This window comes from Notolepis coatsorum, assembly GCF_963971535.1.
Source record: "Notolepis coatsorum genome assembly, chromosome: 8".
In the NCBI taxonomy this organism is placed as follows: domain Eukaryota; kingdom Metazoa; phylum Chordata; class Actinopteri; order Aulopiformes; family Paralepididae; genus Notolepis; species Notolepis coatsorum.
Genome location: NC_140172.1, coordinates 86,923,551 through 86,945,447, shown reverse-complemented (window position 1 = coordinate 86,945,447; position 21,897 = coordinate 86,923,551). Strand labels below are relative to the sequence as shown.

The 21,897-nt window shown below is 42.7% G+C and overlaps 1 protein-coding gene across 1 annotated transcript in view; it reads right to left on the bottom strand.

The window, feature by feature from the left end:
* The window catches only part of LOC311233663 (sodium channel protein type 4 subunit alpha B-like), a 33,946-nt gene extending 12,525 nt beyond the window's left edge, over positions 1-21,421 (bottom strand). The window contains exons 1-5 of the mRNA XM_084320645.1: positions 21,335-21,421; positions 14,312-14,582; positions 7,547-8,168; positions 4,956-5,100; positions 3,742-3,819 (exon numbers count right to left, since the gene is read on the bottom strand). Of these exons, the coding sequence (XP_084176771.1) occupies positions 3,742-3,819; positions 4,956-5,100; positions 7,547-8,168; positions 14,312-14,582; positions 21,335-21,409 (1,191 nt within the window). The 5' untranslated portion in view covers positions 21,410-21,421. The remainder of the gene's footprint in view (positions 1-3,741; positions 3,820-4,955; positions 5,101-7,546; positions 8,169-14,311; positions 14,583-21,334) is intronic.
* Between the last annotated feature and the right edge of the window lie 476 nt (positions 21,422-21,897).

Here is a 21,897-nt window from a genome sequence, read left to right as displayed (position 1 = left end):
CGAATGTGGGGCCAGGGGGAAAGTTCTCCGAGGCCATGGCTAAGCTGAAGGATTTGAGGGAGGAGTTGAGGGGGAATTCTGGCCGGAATGAAGAATGGTGGGGGAGTGGGGTGTTGGAAAGATTGGGACAGTGGGGAAGCATAGTGATGCAGACGGGGATATCCATCGGGGTGGCAGGGTTGATATTGGTTCTCCTTTTCTGTTGTGGTATGCCTCTCTTGGGTAGGCTGGTAACTTCACACGTAACGAGCCAAATGCTGATGGTGGGACAGAAAGAGATTGAGCCACAAATCGGGCCATATCCTCAGCTTTATGCTGCCTTAGAGGGAGACGAGGGGATAGAGGATTAGGGGTATGGTGAGGTAGGGACATTTTCTTTTTGTTGGTTCTTTCCTTTAAGAGTGACGGGGGATGGTCTGAGTGCAGTTTTGTTGGTTTATTCCTTTAACTAGAAATTTTAGTCTGATTTTCTAATGATCCTTCGGCATAGAGATTGCAACCATTGAAAATCATTGCATTGTTTTTTATTTTTTTATTATTTTTTGTTTATTTTACTTGTGGTCCTGGTCAAACCGGAATGGGAAGGGGCATCGGCAGAGTGTCGGTTCTGAGCCTGAGGAAGCATTGAGAAGAAGTGGTCGGGGGATCGGTTCTGGGGACTGGAGGGACAAAGGGGGGGGCTAACGCAGTGGGCAAGATGGGCACCTCCCGTCGAAGATGGGGGGACACGTGGTGAGGTCGGTACCAGCGCCTCCCGTCCAGGCATGGGGACATGCTTCTACGAGGACTGGAGGTGTGGCGTGGTGGTTGCTGTATTGGCAAAATGTGACTTTTGGCAATACGGTGAGGAGACTATGGCGTGGGCATGGAAGGGGGGCTGAGCGATGGACACTGGGACTCAATGTTATGGAAGAGACAATGTCATTTTTTTGGGAGGGATGTTCTATGTTTAGTTCTGACGGTCAACTTCTCCTTTCCCTGATGAGAGTCGCGGTTTCCGGCCGGAACTGTGGCTCATTTGGTAAGCGGTGGAGGTTGGGGGGATTTGTCTGTCAGGTTAGGATTATAAATTGGGGTATTTTTTTGATGTTTTATTATTACTCTTGTTTTGAGCGGTTTTGTGTTTATTGTGAGAACGGTAGTCAGCCTTTGTTGGTCCGTTAGGGGTCCAGTGAATGAAGTAAGGTTTCTTGTTTAGTTAGACGTTCACATTTTCTTGGTTATATGATTTGGGTGGGACTAGGGATAGCCCCAAATGGGGGAATGTTGGGGAAAATGTGTATGAGGTGGACTAGTTTAATATAGGTCAACTAGCAGTGCTGAAAGACGGTCTGGCTGACGTTCTTAAAACAACTTGGACAGAGGGACATTTCAGTACGGCACATTGTGTGCTGGTAATCTTATCTTGTTCTTTTCTCTCTTTCATACATACACAGCACACACACACAGACACAGGCACAGCACACACACACAGACACACGGACACGCACATACACAATACACACATACAATACACATACGTCTGTACGCAGACGCACGCACACACAGACACACACACACATACACACACACACACACACACACACACACATCTCACTCTCTACATCATATCGTGTGTGGATATCATATCTTGCTTATCTCTCTTCATGTTCTCTCTCTCCGATGTTAAATCTACGTATCATCTTAATGTACGTCATGTCAGATCTGACATGATGTGATACGTCATCATATCTGTCATGGGGGGGCAGGACTGAGAGGGGATTTAGGGACAGGCAAAGGGATCCAGGACAGAGTGTTTTTGTTCAAGCTGTGGTGATCCTCTTTGACCCATAGCTCTTGCTGTTAAAGAACTTCTTTTCTTAAATAAATTACCTATTTGTTACAATTGGAAATATCGTCTCCTGCTGTGTTAAACAACCTTTCCACAACACTACTAACAAATGTGACGGCTGGTAAAACAGCACTTCTAGACATTTTATACTTTCTGAAAATAAGAGATGATACTATAAAATGATGAAGGGTGCACATTAATCTGAGAACATTTGAGGAAACTGTCTGTTTTAAGATTGCTAGTCTTGTTTCACAAAAGTGAAAAAAAATTCGTTTTAGCCACAGACTCTATATATTGAGTGGCGTGTATTAGCTTCTTAGCTTAGCTTAATTTCAGCTAGTTAACACATTCCCTGCCACGCTTATATCCATCAATGTATGATCACTGCCACCAGTCTAAGCCTATGGAGATGTTTACCTTCTTTGCAGGGCTATAACTTTTTAAATTGTATTTCTAAATTGACATTACTATGGGCCATTCAACATCGATTATCTATCGTTCAGGATGTAGGAACGTTTAACTTTTTCATTCATAGATTCATACGAAAATACCGTCTAGAATATAAATATGTTTTTATCGTTTTCTGCAGTAATTCCTAGAACGTGAGATATAGGCATAAACGCATATATAGATTATCAACTGTCGTTTGTTGGCGATACACGCTATATAAAAAATTTCAACTGTACATAATCCTAAACGTTATGACTTATAATTCTGTGATCGTCAGTAAATGCTTTATGTAGTATGGGTGATATATTTATCAGAGCAGTTTGCATGGATAATAATAAACAAACACGCTGAAAATGACGTCAGCATCCTCTTACCGTTAGCCGATGAGACTGGAGTAAAAAGATCCCACTTATTTGACGCCGATCTCCTAAATCCATTTCCGGTTTGTATAATCATAATAAACGCCCAAATCGTATCGATTATTGCGTTATAGCAGCAATCGCTACACACGGACGTGTGTCTACAGTCCCGCAACAATATGCGAGTGCCGGACGCATTTGCCAGATGCACCGGAGATCTCCAGAGATCCACTTCCGGTTGCAACTCGCCGATCATCCTCCAGGCGGCAGTATTGAAGCGTTGCAGAGTTGTGCAGGCTCCCACTGCATCAGACCAGGCTCCGTGAGGGAATTATGAATAACATGGCGAAAAAATTAAATATGATCTCAATAACGTTGTACGCCGTGGAATGGCAGAATTCGCATGAACTTGAAACACGTCGTAAGCCGTTTCCAGCGGTGGATGTGTTAAGAAGATAAAATTATTTAGTTTGTTGTTGTTTATTTGTTAACTCATTCTGTGCCAATCACGAGTTTAGTCGTTATTGGCCGCCAAGTGTTGAGTGCCAATCACGACTAAACTCGTTTTTAGATCCTTTTTTTTTTTTTTTTTTTTTTTAATATCAATATTACACTCACGGACCTCTATGTTACCGTTGAAAGCCATACTGAGACCCAGAGAGTGCAATACCGGCCAAATCCTGCTAGGTGGCAGTATCGCCTACCCTTTGTGTCACATCTAATGTCATCCGGGTGGGGAATCTGGTTCATCCGAGCATCTTGGAACGCGTCCAGGCCACTCGATGCATGTGTTGTGTATATTGTATTGTATTATTTATCAGAGTAACTGAAGAATACTATTAGATACTTGAGGACTTTCAATTATTGTTGGACTGAACAAATTAAAATAAGATACTTTTTTAGTACGTCTGACAGAGTTATGAAGTGAATAATGTTTATTTTCAGAATGTGTTCCTTTACATGGTTTGATAGCCAATACCTTTCTCTACAAATATATACATTTCAAATGAATGAAGAATATATATTTTTTAATTGAGTTCTAAAACATGTTTTGTCCCTTATCTGAAGAATCAGTCACCTATACGAACTCTAATGTGATACCTTGGATGGGTTGTTGGCCATAAACCTCTCCTCCATTTTGGCTTTCAGAGTGTCCATCTGCACGGAGTCTCCCAGTACCTGCAACCATCACAACATCAACCTTAGACAATCATATAATTACGTTTAAAGATTTCAGAGGAACAATGTTTTCAAACTGTATTATCTAAAGATGGTAAGTTAGAATGTTGTGTTGATTCATAGTCAAAGACAGTAGAGGTTGAGTACTTTATTATCTAAAGATGGCAAGTTTAGTGTTGTGTCCATTCATAGTTAAAGACAGTAGAGGTTGAGTACTTTATTATCTAAAGATGGTAAGTTAGAGTGTTGTGTTCATTCATAGTTAAAGACAGTAGAGGTTGAGTACTGTATTATCTAAAGATGGTAAGTTGTGTTGTCTATTCATAGTTCAATACAGTAGAGGTTGAGTACTTTATTATCTAAAGATGGAAAGTTAGAGTGTTGTGTTCATTCATAGTTAAAGACAGTAGAGGTTGAGTACTGTATTATCTAAAGATGGTAAGTTAGAGTGTTGTGTCCATTCATAGTTAAAGACGGTATAGGTTGAGTACTGTATTATCTAAAGATGGTAAGTTAGAGTGTTGTGTTCATTCATAGTTAAAGACAGTAGAGGTTGAGTACTGTATTATCTAAAGATGGTAAGTTGTGTTGTGTCTATTCATAGTTAAATACAGTAGAGGTTGAGTACTTTATTATCTAAAGATGGTAAGTTAGAGTGTTGTGTTCATTCATAGTTAAAGACAGTAGAGGTTGAGTACTGTATTATCTAAAGATGGTAAGTTAGAGTGTTGTGTCCATTCATAGTTAAAGACAGTATAGGTTGAGTACTGTATTATCTAAAGATGGTAAGTTAGAGTGTTGTGTCCATTCATAGTTAAAGACAGTAGAGGTTGAGTACTTTATTATCTAAAGATGGTAAGTTAGAGTGTTGTGTTCATTCATAGTTAAAGACAGTAGAGGTTGAGTACTTTATTATCTAAAGATGGTAAGTTAGAGTGTTGTGTCCATTATAGTTAAAGACAGTATAGGTTGAGTACTGTATTATCTAAAGATGTATTGTGTTCATTTATAGTTAAATCACCTTCAGACTCCAAGTGATCTGCCATGATCCTCCCCCACATACCACATAGTTGAACTGGTGTGGTCCAAGCATGCTGTACACCCCATATACATACAGTATGTGGGTGTCTGTGTACCTCAGTAGTGAGAGCTAGCAGGATATCCAGACAATGGATCTTGTCTCCAGGGACCAGAGGCAGATCCATGCTGATCAGTTTGACAGAGTTTGGTTTGGAGATCCGCAGGGGGTCCTGCAGTGTGTCGCAGAAATCTGAAAGAACACTGTAACATAGAACCAACTGAATTATTAGAATAATAATGGCATAGAATAGAAGTAGAGTAACATACAGTATCTCAAGAGTTAAATAGTATTCCACAACAGCATGGCGGACATCTTGGTAGGCAAACAACAGTGATTAGAATCAAGTAACAGGTGACCATTTTGAAATGGCAACTGTGGCCAATGTGCTGTTAATTGTTAACGGCAACATTTACATTTTTGTAGTAGTAGTAATATAAGTACTGTAGTCGTTGTAGAAGAAGTAGTAGTAGTAATAGTAGAAGTAGAGGTAGTAATTGTTAAATATTGATTGCTTATTCCAACAATCAACTCCGTATTTAAACATTTATTAAGTTCTCCGGTCTAGTGCAAACGCACTAGCATTGCTCTCAGCATACATGTCGCTTCCTGGATGTGCAGCATCCGCTCCTTATGACGTAACCACGTAACCAGTGTGGGACATCAGTAGTGTACACAACAGTAATAGTAGTAGTAGTACTAGTAACTATGGCTGTCAGATGCAGTGAGAGAAGAAAGACAGACCCCTCGCTCCACAATGGTGGAACAAACTTCCCACCACAGTTGGGACAGCCGAATCCCGACCAATCTTTAGCCGTTGACTAAAGACACACTTCTTCAATCAATATCTGAAATGAAGAAAAAGATAAACCACTAAACTTACTATCCTATACTACCATGCACTCCTCCTACTATACTAATATGTCTTGCATGGCTATGCAGCACTCAATACTGCAGCACCAAAGTTTCAGCACTGTTTGATGAACATTATTACTCAGCTGAAAAAGTTTTACCATTCCTGCTGACTTGTCATACAGAACTTGTAAGTCGCTTTGGCGTCAGCCAAATGAGATGAAAATGTAATGAAATGTAAATGAGAGGCTGAGAGGAAGTATAAAAAGACACACCTCACCTCACTCTTCTCTGTCCTGATTCTCCTGGACCTCTCAGCAGCCTTCGACACAGTCAACCATCAGATCCTCCTTGCATCCTACCAAGTATCATGGAGAGGTACTTTGTTGGCCCCCCTGCCCCTACAGACAGGTGTCCCCCAGGGCTCGGTCCTTGGACCCCTCCGCTTCTGCTATACCGATGACACTCAACACTTCCTCTCCTTTCCTCCCACAAATATCCAAGTCTCTGAGCAGATCTCGGCCTGTCTGTCAGACATAGGTGTAGTTCTTGACAACCGGCTGAACTTCTCTGCTCACATCGTTGAAACAACCAAAACCTGCAGATTCTTCCTGAGCAACATCAGAAGGATCCGCCCCTTCCTGACAAAAGAAGCCACTCAACTCCTCCTGCAATCAACAGTCATGTCTCGCCTCGACTACTGCAATGTACTGCTAGCTGGTCTACCGACTACCGCCACCAAGCCACTTCAACTCATACAGAACGCAGCGGCCCACCTGATCTCCAACCTACCAAAGTCAGCCCATGTTACCCCACTACTTAGAGAGCTGCACTGGCTTCCCATTGCCACACGAATCCGCTTCAAGATCCTTGACCTGGCATACCATGCAGCAAAGGCTTCCGCCTACCTCCGGTCAATGGTCTCTAACTACACACCCTCAAGACCCCTCCGCTCTACATCTTCTGGCCTCAGACCCACTCCTGTCCAAGCTCCGGGGGGGTCATCAAAGAGAAGCCGACTATTCTCGGTTCTTGCTCCACAATGTTGGAATGAACTACCCACCACAGTCAGGACAGCCGAAACCCTCCCCAATTTTCTGTGGTCGACTTTTCTTGACTCAATATCTGAAATGGGGCTGGAATTGATTGTACTATCTTTATCTCCTACTAAGGAATCGACCTTACCTATATTATTACCTACTATGCTAATATGCACTCAAGTCTGTAGCACTCAAGTTCGACATGTGTTTGACACAATGTTACTTACGCTTAGCTGCCAGAGTTGTGCTCCTCCTGCTGACTTGTTGTACAGAAGTCACTTTGGATAAAAGCGTCAGCTAAATTACAAAATGTAACGTAAATGTAGTAGTAGTAGTAGTAGTAGTAGTAGTAGTAGTAATACTAATATTAGAAGTAGTAATAGTAGTAGAAGAAGTAGTAGTAGCAGTAGTAGTAATAGTAGAAGTAGTAGAAGTAGTAGTATTATTAGTAGTAGTAACAGTAGTATTAGTAGAAGTATTAGTAGTATTAGTAGTAGTAGAAGTAGTAGTAGTAGTAATATTAGTAGTAATAGTAGTAGAAGTAGTAGTAGAAGTAATAGTAGTAGTATAAGTCATAGTAGTAGTAATAGTAGAAGTAGTAGAAGTAGGAGTAGTAGCAGTAATAGTAGTAGTAGTAATAGTAGTAAAAAGTAGTAGTAATAGTCGTAATAGTAGTAGTAGTAGTAAAAAGTAGTAATGGTAGTAGTAATAGTAGTAATAGTAGTAGTAATAGTAGTAGTAGTAATAGTAGTAGTACCTGTACTGAATTAATTGTGTGGCCTCAGGGTCAAACTTCTCCCAGGTCTTGTAGAACATCTCAAAGTCGTCTTCACAGAGAGTGTCTGCGCTCTCCCCTATCGCTACCTTGAAGTTCTCCAGGATGATGACGATGCACATGTTCACCACCACCAGGAAGGACATGATGAGGTAACTGCATAAGAAGACAATACCCACACCTGCACTGCCACAGTCCCCCTTCACTCCGGTCCCTGGGTTCTCTGCTAAAGGGTCACAGTCTGGAGGGCTGTTCATGAAGGGCAGGAGAAGGCCATCCCAGCCGGCGGAGGTGGTTATCATAAACATACACATCATGCTGTTCCCAAACGTCTCAAAATTAAACATGTCGTCCAGCAGGGCTTCCTTCTTCACGTAGCCAAAGTTGGACATCCCGAAGATGGAGAAGATGAACATGATGAGGAACAACAGGAGGCAGTTGTTGAACAGGGCAGGAAGTGACATCATCAGGGAGAACAGGAGGGTACGGATTCCCTTGGCGTAGCGGATTAAGCTGAGCATGCGGCCGATGCGAGCCAGTCGGAGAGCGGAGAGCAGCGTGGGTGAGACAAAGTATTTTTCTATGTTGTCTGCTAAGAAGAGGTCTGAAGACAGAGATACAGAGAGAGAGAGAGAGAGAGATTAATGATGAAAGCAAAACCAAAACATTTCAGTATATCAGTAGCCTATATCATTTTGTACTGAAGAACAGAAACACAATTAACACAGTAACAATGTACTGCCATTACTACTACTTATAATATTCATAATAACAATAAGACACCACATGGACCACAGGTGTCTGAGATTAATAATTACAAATCAACAATGTGCTGCCATTACTACTACTTATAATAATAATAATAATAATAATAATAATAATAATAATAATAATAATAATAATAATAATAATAATAATAATAATAATAATAATAATTATTATTATTATAATAATAATTATTATAATTATTATTATTATTATTATTATAATAATTATAATTATAATTATTATTATTATTATTATTATTATTATTATTATTATTATTATTATTATTATTATTATTATTATTATTATTATTATTATTATTATTATTATTATTATTATTATTATTATTATTATTATTATTATTATTATTATTATTATTATTATTATTATCATTTTGGTTGCCTAAGGTTAAATTCATGATATACCATAGATTGCCAGCGCTATTTGTCTATGGAGAAAGTCCCCTTCTTTGCAGGGCTATAACTTTTTAAATTCTATTGCTACATTGCCATTATTAGGGCCCATTCAAAGTCCTATATGTATTGTTCATTGTGTAGCAACGTTAAACTTTTTCATTCACATATTCATAGTAAAGTATGGTCTAATGTATAAGTATGTTTTCATCTCTTTCTGCAGCTTTCTCCAGAACGTGATATATAGCCCCAAATGCATTATATTGATGATGAAATACAGTTTGATGGCAATCAGCGCGATATAAAAAATTCCAACTAGACGTACTTCTAGAAGTTACTACACGTCATCTGATGTTGACCGGATGGGCGAGGGGGCGTTTATAATTCCGTGGGCAGCGTTATACCAATCATCTAATGTGGGTCAAATGTTGATAATAGCAGTTAGTATCAAAGACGGTAACGTTACACGCTGAAACTCACCCCAGTCTCCGCGCGCCGTTGGGCGATCATCGTCGAGTAGAAATTTTATCATTATGGGATATATTTTTACCCGGTCCATCTCCAGCTTGTATAATGGTATATACGTCCAAATCATGTTGTTTATCGAGTTATTGCCAATCGTTCACCGTGTAGCGTGACGAGCCAGAGTCCCATGAACTATAGCGAGCGCCCGGAAGTACTACGGTCGTCATGACAACCTCTATTCAACATCCTGTTTGGCGATTGCGCCGATCGGCCACCAGATGGCACTCCTGAACCGCCAGAGAGCTCAGTGGGTCCTGCTGGTGGATCTCAGGCCAGCGGAGGGGACATATGAATCCGATCGCAGATTTCTGAAATATTGATATAAGGACGCTGTACAGCGTCCCCCGGAAACTTGAGCATGGCCAGCAATGACGTGGAAAGACGTTTCATGGCAGTCAAAGTGTTATTATTATTATTAAAATAATTATAATTATAATAATTATAATTATAATTATAATAATAATAATAATAATAATAATAATAATAATAATAATAATAATAATAATAATAATAATAATAATAATAATAATAATAATAATAAATATAGCCGCAAGTGGTGATTACCAGGTTTCAAGCCAATTTGGATAATAAAATTGCTAAATAAGTTCACACGTGGTTCAGCAGTATTATGAAACATGGCGTGCGAGATTTGTAATGTTTGGACAACATTTAAATGTTGGTGATTTGTGTTATGCCACATATATTTTGTGCAAAGTCAACCAAAGTCAACCATCATCCCAGTCCCAAAATCCTCAAATAACCTGCCTCAACGACTACAGACCCATAGCACTCACATCTACAGCAATGAAATCATTTGAGCACCTGGTCCTAGACTACCTAAAAACTGTCATCACCTCAACTAGATCCATACCAATTCGCCTACCGTGCCAACAGGTCAGTAGAGGACGCCATTAGTCTAGTACTCCACCACACACTCCTACACCTAGAATCCCCCAACACATACGCAAGCATCCTGTTTATCGATTTTAGCTCAGCCTTCAACAACATCTCCCCCAACAAACTATTTTCCAAACTTCAGGACATGAACATCAACCCGGCCATGAACTACTGGATCCTTGACTTCCTCAACAAGAGAACCCAAAAAGTCAAGGTGAACAACCTCACATCCCACTCCCTGACACTCAGCACTGGTGCCCCACAGGGCTGCGTCCTTTCCCCCTGGCTCTTCTCCATCTACACCAACCAACTCATCTCCCTGGACAGCTCAGTAAAAATATTTAAATATGGGCAAGAGGTGGACAGAGCAGCGAGATGGTGCTCCATCAACAACCTCCTGCTCAACACCTCCAAAACTACAGAAATAGCCACCGACTTCAGATCTACCAACAAAACACACAAACTCCCACTCTCACTGACCAATCCATAACTCTGACGGACTCACTCAAATTCCTAGGCACCCACATCAACAATAACCTAAAATGGGACACCAACATCACCTACATTACAAAAAAGGCCCAGCAGCGCCTGTACTTCCTCAGGCAACTGAGGAAGTACAGGGTCAAACGCCACCTGCTGGTCCAATTCTACACCGCCATTATACAAAGCATACTCACCTCTTCAATCACAGTCTGGTACGGTTCCGCACAAAAACTATCCATACAAAAACTCCAGCGCATCATCAACAAGGCCTCCAAAATCACAGGATGTGACCTTCCCTCCCTGGACTCCATCTTCACCTCCCGCACAACCACCCGTGCCAGAAAAATAGCTAAGGACCCCTCACACCCAGCACACCCCCTGTTTCAGCCCCTGCCCTCAGGTAGGCGCTTTAAGTCCATCCTTTCCAAAACCACCCGCTTCAAAGACAGCTTCTTCCCCACCGCCATTCGGACCCTGGACTCCCTTGGCCCCCCGCTCCCCCTTCCGCCCCCACACTAACCAAGCTCCTGACCGATGGACTTGATTCTCTGTGTGTTTATGTGTTTATGTTGTGCTATGTTGTGCTGTGCTGTATTTATGTATTTATTGTGTCATGTTGTACTGTATTATGTATCCATCCTGGCCTGTACCGAACAAGAATACCACCAACCTGGTTGCGTGGCAATAAAGGAAACTTGAACTTGAACTTGCATGTGTAGCATCCCTAGTGATCAATTTGAATGACATGTTCAGGGTATGTTCTGGGTAGCTATCTGGACATACCCTGCAAATTCGGTGATGATTGGCTAAACAGTTGTTGATTTGCATCTATTTATGTGCTTAGCCACGCCTTCTTGAAGTTCATTGATTAATATCTTCAAAACTAAATAAGGTATAAACAAGCCTTATGCAACTGTTGATATGCTTGATCCAGTAATGATCCACAGGACATTTGGTAGTAATTTGACTTATGTTATAGGTATAGATCTCAAATCTGTTTTACATAAAATGGGTCCTTGAGGCACATTTGGAGAGGGCAGATAGGTGGATGTCTGTACCAAATGTTGTGTAAATCAGACTCATGGCGTAGGTGTTTGACCTTGCAAAGTAATGATTATATAATCTTCAATTATAGTGCCCCCTGTTGAGATCAGAGGCTCTGTATAGGATTGTTAGTAACTGTCTAACTGTGCAATATGACTGTTTACACTGGTAACTGTTTACCTGCATATGTGATTGTCTCCACCAGTGATGGTCTAGTTGTATATATATATCTGCTCCCACCAGAGGGCGCTCTAGGCGGAGCCACCCAGGTACCCTACCTTATGGCAACTATAAAAGGAAAGGTATCCACCCCTTTCGTTCTCTCCCCCAATGTCTCTCAGAGAGAGAAGAGTTGTACTACTGCTGCTTACATGTGAATAAAAGAAGCCACGCCAGTTCAGGCACAAGATAGAAACCATGCCTCTTGACCACATTATTGTCGCCCTAAGTTGAGTTCTGTTAACACCCCCATTACGCCAATTGGTGTCATATTTCTTGGAGAGCATTTACACACAACGTCCAATATATGGGTCAAATTTCATGTTGCTACCATTTACCATCTCACAGGAATTTGCAAACCCATTTCTGAAGGAGAAGATTAAGAATAACAAATCGGTCGAAGAACAATAGGGTGTCTGCACTTCGTGCTTGAAACCCTAATAATATTGATAATAACAATAAGACAAATTTTAATATATCATGCTTTAAGTACTGTAGTTTTAATGCAGTTGGTGTTTTTTATAGTGGTGAGTGTCTATGTATTGTGATTGTATGTTTGTCTTTTAACCACTGCACAAATAAAGTTCCGAAAGGAAAATAAAGTAATTTGAAGTTGAAGTTGAAGTACTACTACCACTATTACTTATATTATTAATAATAATAATAATAATGATAATAATATTGATAATAACAATAAGAAGTCACCACATGGACCAGAGATGTCTGATAAATCACAATAACAAATTAACAGTGTACAGCCACTACTATTACTTTGTTACATTATTACAGTAGTTTTATTTATAATACCATGTGAAACAACAGGTTAGGTAAGTCATTTTGTATTTATATTATTCACCTGTGTTCACCTGTGGTAACTTGAATTACTATGTCCCTTTCTCAGGTACTGCCCGGCGTGCCCGCCCCTTCCTGTAGAGTCTCCAGTGCCTGGTGATTGGCTCCAGCTAAGGTCCGCCCCTTCCTGTAGAGTCTCCAGTGCCTGGTGATTGGCCCCAGCTGAGGCCCATTACTCAACAAGGTGCGGGTGGATAAAACCTGAGATCCCGCAATCATTCTGGGCATTTTGCCACTATCATGGGACTGTGTGAACTGTTGGTTCACCCTTTTGCTTAGTAGCCTTATTGTGCTTTGTTGGTTTGCTTACCACGTACGTTTGGTTGTGTCCTGTGACACTTAGGCTTACAACTGGTGCAGAACGCAGCCGCGCGCCTCCTCACCAAAACAAGAAAATACGAACACATCAGCCCAGTTTTGGCCTCGCTCCACTGGCTGCCTATTAGCTTCAGGATCGATTTTAAATTAGCACTAAATGTTTTTAAATCATTAAATGGCACGGCTCCCTCCTATCTGTCCGAGCTCCTGCACCGCCACACCCCCTACCGATCCCTCATATCAGCTTACCAGATGCTATTGGTGGTACCCAGAACCAGGCTCAAAACTAGGGGAGACAGAGCTTTCTCCACCGCAGCGCCTAGACTGTGGAACAGCCTCCCCCTCAGCGTACGGACTGCCCAGACCGTACAGGCTTTTAAATCACTCTTGAAAACCTACCTGTTCTCCTTGGCCTTCCCCCCTACTTAACCACCACTAGACCCCTGGCCCTTCTATCCTCTTTGTTTTACTGTGTCCTACCAGTTTTTATTACTTTCATTGCTTTATTATGTTTTTAATCCTATATCTTGCACCATACTGTTTGTTTTTGTTGCTTTCATTGCTTTGCTATGTTTTTTTTCTTTCTTTTAATTTGATACCTTGCCTCACACTAATTTGTTTTTATCAACTTGCTTGTGAAGCACTTTGGTGTCAGCTGCCGCTGCCTGGAAATGTGCTATACAAATAAAACTGACTTGACTTGACTTGTATTACCTGTGCTTGGTTAGTTTCCCCTTGTTTTTCCCTATTGAGTGGAGTTACTGTTTTAGTGTTTATCCCTTGCCTTGTTTTGTTTGTCTTGTTTTGTATTCCTGGTTTGTTCCCCCTTCCCTTATTCCCCTTTGTTTGTTTATGGCTTCCATACCCCTTTTATTGAATAAATATTATTCACTTTGGAAAACGTTTGAGTTGCTCTTTCCTCCTGCCGGGACATACTTATAATAATAATAATGATAATAATAATAATAATAATAATAATAATAATAATAATAATAATAATAATAATAATAATAATAATAATAATAATAATAATAATAATAATAATAATTAATAATAATAATAATAATAATAATAATAATATAATAATAATAATAATAATAATAATCATCATAATAATCATCATAATCATAATCATAATCATAATCATAATCATAATCATAATCATAATAATCATAATAATAGTAATTGTCATAACACTGCTGCTAATGCTATGAAAAGAACAACAACCCACCTACGATAGACAGTATGACCAGAACAAAGTCAAGAACATTCAGTGCCACAGTGAAGTAGTGCTGTCTGAAAGCAATTATCTTCAGGAAGAACTCCGCGATGAAGATGCAGATGAAGACCAAGTGGATCCAGAAGAGGACCTCTTCCTTATCCGCACTCTGCTCGTCCGTCTCCACCATCAGGGCCACCATGTTCAGACAGATCACAACCATCATGAAGATCTCAAACATCTGCGTGGTCACCAGGTCAAACAGCAGGCACTGGAACCGGTTCTGTTGGTAGAAGTACAGAGCAGACATACAGTATGTGTTCTGTTCTATCAGTGTTGAAGGTAAGGCTGAGACCACTTATCTGCGTGAAATCAACAACAACTGCGTGAAATCGATAAGTGGCATCACTTATAGATTTGTTTGCATGTGTTAAAAAAAAATCTTAATAATTTAAAAAAAAACTTTATACTATACTAAAATACTAGGTCTTGTGGCATGTTTTAGTTAAAACATCCCCATTTCATGTAAATGCAGTTGAATTGCAACTTTGCACTGTGTATTCAATATGCAGTGCACTCCTCCATCACATCCAGAGACCACCGACTATAAAATGAGAAGGATCACTGTGGTCGTTTTGAATGGGGAAATCTGTAACACTAAAGATGGCGGCAACGACAAAGAATTGCTGTAAAATAAACATAAATGTGTTGTTTAAATGAAAAAAAACGAATAATAAAAATATCTACATAGATAATTCTGTCCCGATTTATCGATTCTTCCAAATGGCATATTGTCTCAGCCTTAGTTGAATGATCATCACACCACAAGGTCAGCCAATCATTCAGTTGGTTAATCAATTAGTCATTAGTCAGTCAATCATTCAAAAAAGAAAAAAGGTCCAAGGCACTCTTCTGTCAGTCTGTCTTTGTTGAGATGCTATTTCATAGTGAAATTCTTAAGAATATAGACAATTAATGTACATGTTGAAACAGCTGGTGTAGCATGTTGAAACAGCTGGTGTAGCATGTTGAAACAGCTGGTGTAGCATGTTGTAACAGCTGATGTAGCATGTTGAAACAGCTGATGTAGCACGTTGAAACAGCTGGTGTAGCATGTAGCATGTTGAAACAGCTGGTGTAGCATATGTTGAAACAGCTGGTGTAGCATGTTGTAACAGCTGGTGTAGCATGTTGAAACAGTTTATGTAGCATGTAGCATGTTGAAACAGCTGATGTAGCATGTTGAAACAGCTGGTGTAGCATGTAGCATGTTGAAACAGCTGGTGTAGCATGTTGAAACAGAGCATGGCTACAACCAGGTGTAGCGGCATACAAATATTTTTTACTTCAGTATTAACTACCAAAGAGCACCTTCATCACACTAATTAATCTAGCACATATTCTGCTTTTCCGGTTATTCAATTAATCAGTCAGTCAGTTAGTTAGCACATCAGTCAGGTATTTAATAAATAAGTTTGTGTCTGTTCTTCTCTTAGATTGTTAGTAGTTGGCTGGTTAATGTATTGGTTAGTAGTTATCTGGTTACTCTGTTGGTTAGTTGTTAGTAGTTAGCTGGTTAATGTATTGGTTAGTAGTTGGTTAATCTGTTGGTTTGTTGTTAGTAGAGTTAACTGGTTAATCTGTTGGTTAGTAGTTCGCTGGTTAATCTGTTGGTTAGTATTTTGATGGTTAACGATAGGTTATGACTATAACCAAGTTCTGTTAGTTAGGGGCGATGCTTGGCATCACTACTGCACTATCTCGCGTACGTGCACGCGTACTGAATAAACCACAAATGTACCTCTAATACCAGTATTAGTCTGACCACACCCCTCATCAGCTTACCTTCATAAGCAGGTGTGTGGTCACCTGCTCTCCTCCTTCCCAAGCTTTCACCACAAGGTGAGGACAAGGGCTGCAGCGGCCGTCTGATGCCAAGCATCGCCCCTAACTAACAGAACTTGGTTATAGTCATAACCTATCGTTCTGTATCGTTAGTGGCTTAGCTTGGCATCACTACTGCACAAGGGAGGCCAAGCGGAGCCACTTGGCTGACAAATACACCCCGCTGACAGCCCCCCAAAACCATCAGAACAGGGAGGGCCGAGCCCCCCCGACCCCCCCTAATGGAGGGTATCCCCCCTATTAGAGGCTTCACGGGAAGGCGACGGACCCGACCGTGCGAAGAGGCACTCAAGCAACTTAACGCACAGGGTGAGCAGACCGTGGCTTGACCCCACGACTACACACACGCACAACCCGCATGCCACCCGGGAACGAACGGAGGAACAACCTCGTTACTGCCCCCAGAATCACGGGGCCAAGGGCAAACCCAACCCCGTGGCAAGGCCGTAGCAGCGGAGCGCGAAGGAAGACCCAGACCCACCAAAAGGACTGGACTCCCTGGAATGGGGGCCCGGAGAAGTCCATGATGCCAGCATCAAGACCCCACCAGGTGGGCACGCAGTGCCCCGCCCCCCACATCGCCAGCGTATTCGGACAAAGGCCCCTCAGTTACTGCACCTGGTATTCCCAGGCGGAATCCCATCCAAGTACTAACCAGGCCAGAACCTGCTTAGCTTCCGAGATCGGACGAGATCGGGCGTGTTCAGGTCGGTATGGCCGTAAGCCGAGCGGGCCCCGTCCCCCCAATAGTACACCGCCTGGCACACTGACCCTGCAGAACAGGCAGTCAGCATGGCCGTAAGCACACAAAAAAGGTTAACCAACGGAAGCAGGCAGCGCACCGGGGAAAAACCAGGCAACAGGCTGTTAACCCTAGCCTGGAGACTGCGGACGAGACAGGCGCCAGAGGGGACAGCTGAACACAGCCGCCCCGGCGGAAGGAGCGTAAGCTGGCGGTGTTGCATGACCAAGCCTCCATTTAACAACCCCCACCCAGAGGGGTCGAGGCAGAGAAGGCTGACACGATTGGCAGACGTCATGAACGTGCAGGGGCACCCTCAAACGGTGAACCCGGGAGTTGACACTGCTCCAACACACCAGGGAATCAACCACCTCGGTGTTACCCAATGCGGTGGTTGTTCCTATAACCCCTCAAGAAAAAACTCCAAAACACACCTGCGGGTATACACCGGCTATACCGCAGTACAAGTGTTTCAGTTTCCAAAAAGGGTTAACCCAGGCCTACGGGTCGCAAACATCACTTCGGACCGGGCCTGGCGGTACGGGAAGCACAGGGTCACCAGAGGAGGTCAAAAAACCACCCCCACAGGCCCCTCTTCGCCATGCGTGAGAGAGGAGCGAAAAACAATGGAGAACCAGCCCCTAAGCACACCGTACCTGGTATTCCCCGGCGGTCTCCCAACCAAGTACTAACCAGGACCAACCTGTGTAGCGGCCGAGATCCGACGAGATCGAGCGCGTACAGAATGGCATGGCTGTAAGCCATGACGACAGTGCTGAGTAAAAACATACCCAACCAGGGTCTCCATAGCGCTTAACCCTGTGACACCCAGACCGACCTGGCATTTTTCCCCCTGAAAAAAGCCCAAGTCCCTCAGGGTACCAGAACAGCAGATCTGCATCCCCGGCGGACAACGGGTTCAACTGATCTGGACCAGCGTGACCAGAACCAGTCCCGTGCCCTAACCACGCCGACATGCCTACTCCAGGAGAAGGGCAGATATGCGTGTTGATCTTAACATGAAAAGAAGGCGCCACCCAGACGTTCGGACGAACCGCGCCTGGTGGCCCACCCCAAGGGCGTGAGACCCCACTACATATGTTCAGATCCATCCCGTCATCATCCCCCAGACATGAACGAGAATCCGTCGACAACCCACCCAGGTCATGGGATGTGGTCGTCGGAAGAGGAAAAACCCCCATCTCAGTTGCTTTATAAAAACGCTGTTTCAACCACAAGCAACCAAGGCGTGCCAGTCAATCGCCTGTTTACAGCGAGCTAGCACTATACGTGCGTCGGGACACACCCCCATCAATGAACAGGCTACTTAGACCTGTCATTGAATCCCCAAGGCGCCCAGGGGAACGACAAGAGGGGTGTGACACTCCCTAACTCCAACACTTCTGGAATAGAAAGAAGGAAGCATCAACAGCATGTATCCCAGTCTACACAGCCGGGGTAAAAAATGGTCACATTTTTACATCCCACCACCCTCCCATAGGAAAGAGACGGGGATCCCCAGAGAGACTTCCCACGCGAGCTGTACAGATTGAAAAGAATATATTGCACCTTGAGCCATGTAAAAAACTGGTTTTAGGGCCTCCGGGGAAGAGGCACTGAACCCATACACACTCAATAAACGAATTGAATCGAATATACATACAATAGAAAAGGACCCTTCTAGAGGGTCCACTCACTTTGACAATCTGAGGAGGAAGGCTCTGTACTCTGATGGAGGCTTCCTCACATGGAAGAAGGAGTCCGAACTCACAGAAGGCCTGAATAGGCGCTTGGTGAGGAGGAGCCCTGACCACCCCCCCTGAAAACAGATCCATCACATGGACCTGAACAGCACACGGAAGTCCTACCAACAGAGACGCGCACGGTGACGTACTCTATGGCGGGGGAATTCCTGCGGTGCACACGCCCAATATACCAGGCCGTGGGACCAGGAACTCCCCCCCCCCCCCCCCCCCCCCCCCCCCCCCGTAACGTGCCGAACCGCCACGTGACGGGAACCTTGAAGGACAGGGGGTGTACCCCTGACCGACAGAACAATGGGGAGAGGAAAGGTTACCAGTTCACCCCTTTACGACCCCACACCCATGATACGACGTAACGACAAAAAGAGAATATGACACAGTCATAGTCAGCTCTATGAAGCGTTTCACAGCTCCACACAGCGCATGAGCTAACCTGCTATCTGATTTTTACTAAGGAAAAACACAGAATAGAGAGGGCTCTAAGAACCCCGGTCCAACATACACATGTGCTTCTGTGGCCAGTACAACCCAGTTGTAGGTCACATGACACACACAACCCATCATCACCTACAAAAAATGGCAAAAACACTCAACAGAGGAACGCCGTTTTTTTCACAATGAGAGAATACATCATTCTTGATTAGTATCGACCACAGGCCTTGCTAAGCACACATGACAGCAACCAAACCAATTTCCCTTTAGGAAATAAGTTTCTCCAGCAGATTTAGCACAACCTCAGCAATCAAGCTAAGAGTTACATCGTATCCCTACCACACAAAAGACACAATTAATGCACAACATGTCTGATAGGAGGTGATAAAGTCCCCAGGGAACCGGGGGGGAAAAACACAATCCTCCTATTTTACCCTCAATACGGCCAGTTAAAACAGGAAAACCTGTTAATGTGTGAACACACTGTTCATTGTCATTACAGTCTGAGAAAGAACATTCTTTTACTCACTTGTCACCAAGCATAGCTTCATAGGTTAGTTGCCTTAGTAGTGAGTACACGGTACACATAAACACCATGATGTTTCTCACACAACAACCAGATCAATACATCACAATCTGCACGGAGAAGCTAACTGCCAGTGACAAAACAGCCCACACATAACCCGCAACGTATCCTAAATGTATTTGCAACAACACACGTTTTGGGAAAAAACACCGTTATTCACAATACATCTAGCAAAGTAAAACCAGAAGACGTGTTATGAGGTCTGGTCAACCCCGTACCTACCCGGAACGCAGATCAGCGAAGTGCAGTCACAAGACACCGTAGAACACAGCCGTCCTGTGTTGTTCGATCCGGGCAGCGTCGCCGCTCCAACCAGTCGCTACAGTCCTTTTTGTTGACGCAATCCCCGTCCAGGCCCAGGGCAGGGTCGACGAAACATCCCCTGTCAAGGATGACGTCGCGGTCAAGAGTGTAAAACATGTTAAAATCAAAGCACGTTCAACAGAATAGCATCAAGCCAACGGCGATCAGAAGCGAGCTCCCGGCGGCGCGCGAGAAGCTAAGCTACCCCGCGCCAGCCATCTAACCGTAAGCTATGAACATGTAAACAATGACATAACACTCACCCAGACAGGCCGCCGTTCTGAACCTCCTCACTTTTTAAGAGAAAAGAGAAAACAAGACGTCAACACCGCTTCACAACGGTGACATTACCACGTCCGACGGAAATCAGCACAGTACCAACTGGCCTGTGTAGCTGACTTTAAACATGAATCTGCCGCTATCGCACATTACATGCACATATCCCCTCGTGAAGGAATACTCTCATTTGGATATGAAAGATGGGGCCTTAACACGGTGACAGAGAGAATCCACTCGTCCAGAACACACAGGGATCACCAGTGTCAATGGTCGCGGCCCACTATAGTTAAAACTATAATGGTCTTCAGACCAAGGTCTTCTGTCGCCTAGGTGGCTAAACAAAGGACCCTAGCCTGGGGCCGGTTTCCATAAACTTTGTCAAGTAGCCCCCATAGCACTAACAGACAAGTGGAGCCCGCCAGCAAACACTACTCACCCAACCTGGAACGCACCGCTTCTCACAACAGCGGCATGTCCGACAGTTCAGCTGTGGCCTGACAGGTTTCACCCCAACAAACACAGCAAGGAACTGCAGTTGAGAAGCATGCAGCGGCGTGCTCCCAATACGAAAACCGGTGGAGGGTTTTTAGAATGATCATCATCTTCTAGACACTCCAGTACGAAGACAATATCGCCGTATTTTCTCGAAAAATAGTGAGAGAGAAAATAAAGATATGATGTCAACGTATCCTTGTTTCCCAAGCTGTTCCTAATCCAATTTCTTCCATCATGGTGTCAAGTGTGGGGATCTACCGAGGCACCTCTTCCTTGTGGTGAAAGCGAGAAGGAGGAGAGCAGGTGACCACACACCTGCTTATGAAGGTAAGCTGATGAGGGGTGTGGTCAGACTAATACTGGTATTAGAGGTACATTTGTGGTTTATTCAGTACGCGTGCACGTACGCGAGATAGTGCAGTAGTGATGCCAAGCTAAGCCACTAACGATACAGAACCTGTTGGTTAGTTGTTAGTAGTTAGCTGGTTAATCTCTTGGTTAGTAGTTAGCTGGTTGGACATTTAACCTACCAGTGGTCGAGGGATGGGTTTCTTGGAGCCCAGTTTCTTCATGGCATTGTAATATTTCTTCTGTTGTCCAGTCATGAAGATATCTTTATCTCCAAAGTAGAGACACAATATATACACTATTAACTCACAACAATGTATTCATCTGTGTTGTATTGGAGATACATGTCGCCAAAGTACAAACGCATCATATTAACTCAAAATAATACAATATATGAACTCAATGGAGCAAGGCTGTGTTCAGGGGCGGAGCTTCCTATAGGCAACATACAGTAGGCGGTTGCCTAGAGCCAAAAACTGCCCCCAGTTAGTTTTTTGTTTGTTAGCTAAGTTGTTTGTTTTAATTATTTAGTGTGCACTTTACATTTCTTCTTCATTTTCTTTGAAAGCAAATGTGCACATTATTTTATTGTCTGTTATTATTATTATTATTATTATTATTATTATTATTATTATTATTATTATTATTATTATTATTATTATTATTATTATTATTATTATTATTATTATTATTATTATTATTATTATTAATAATAATAATAATAATAATAATAATAATAATACTA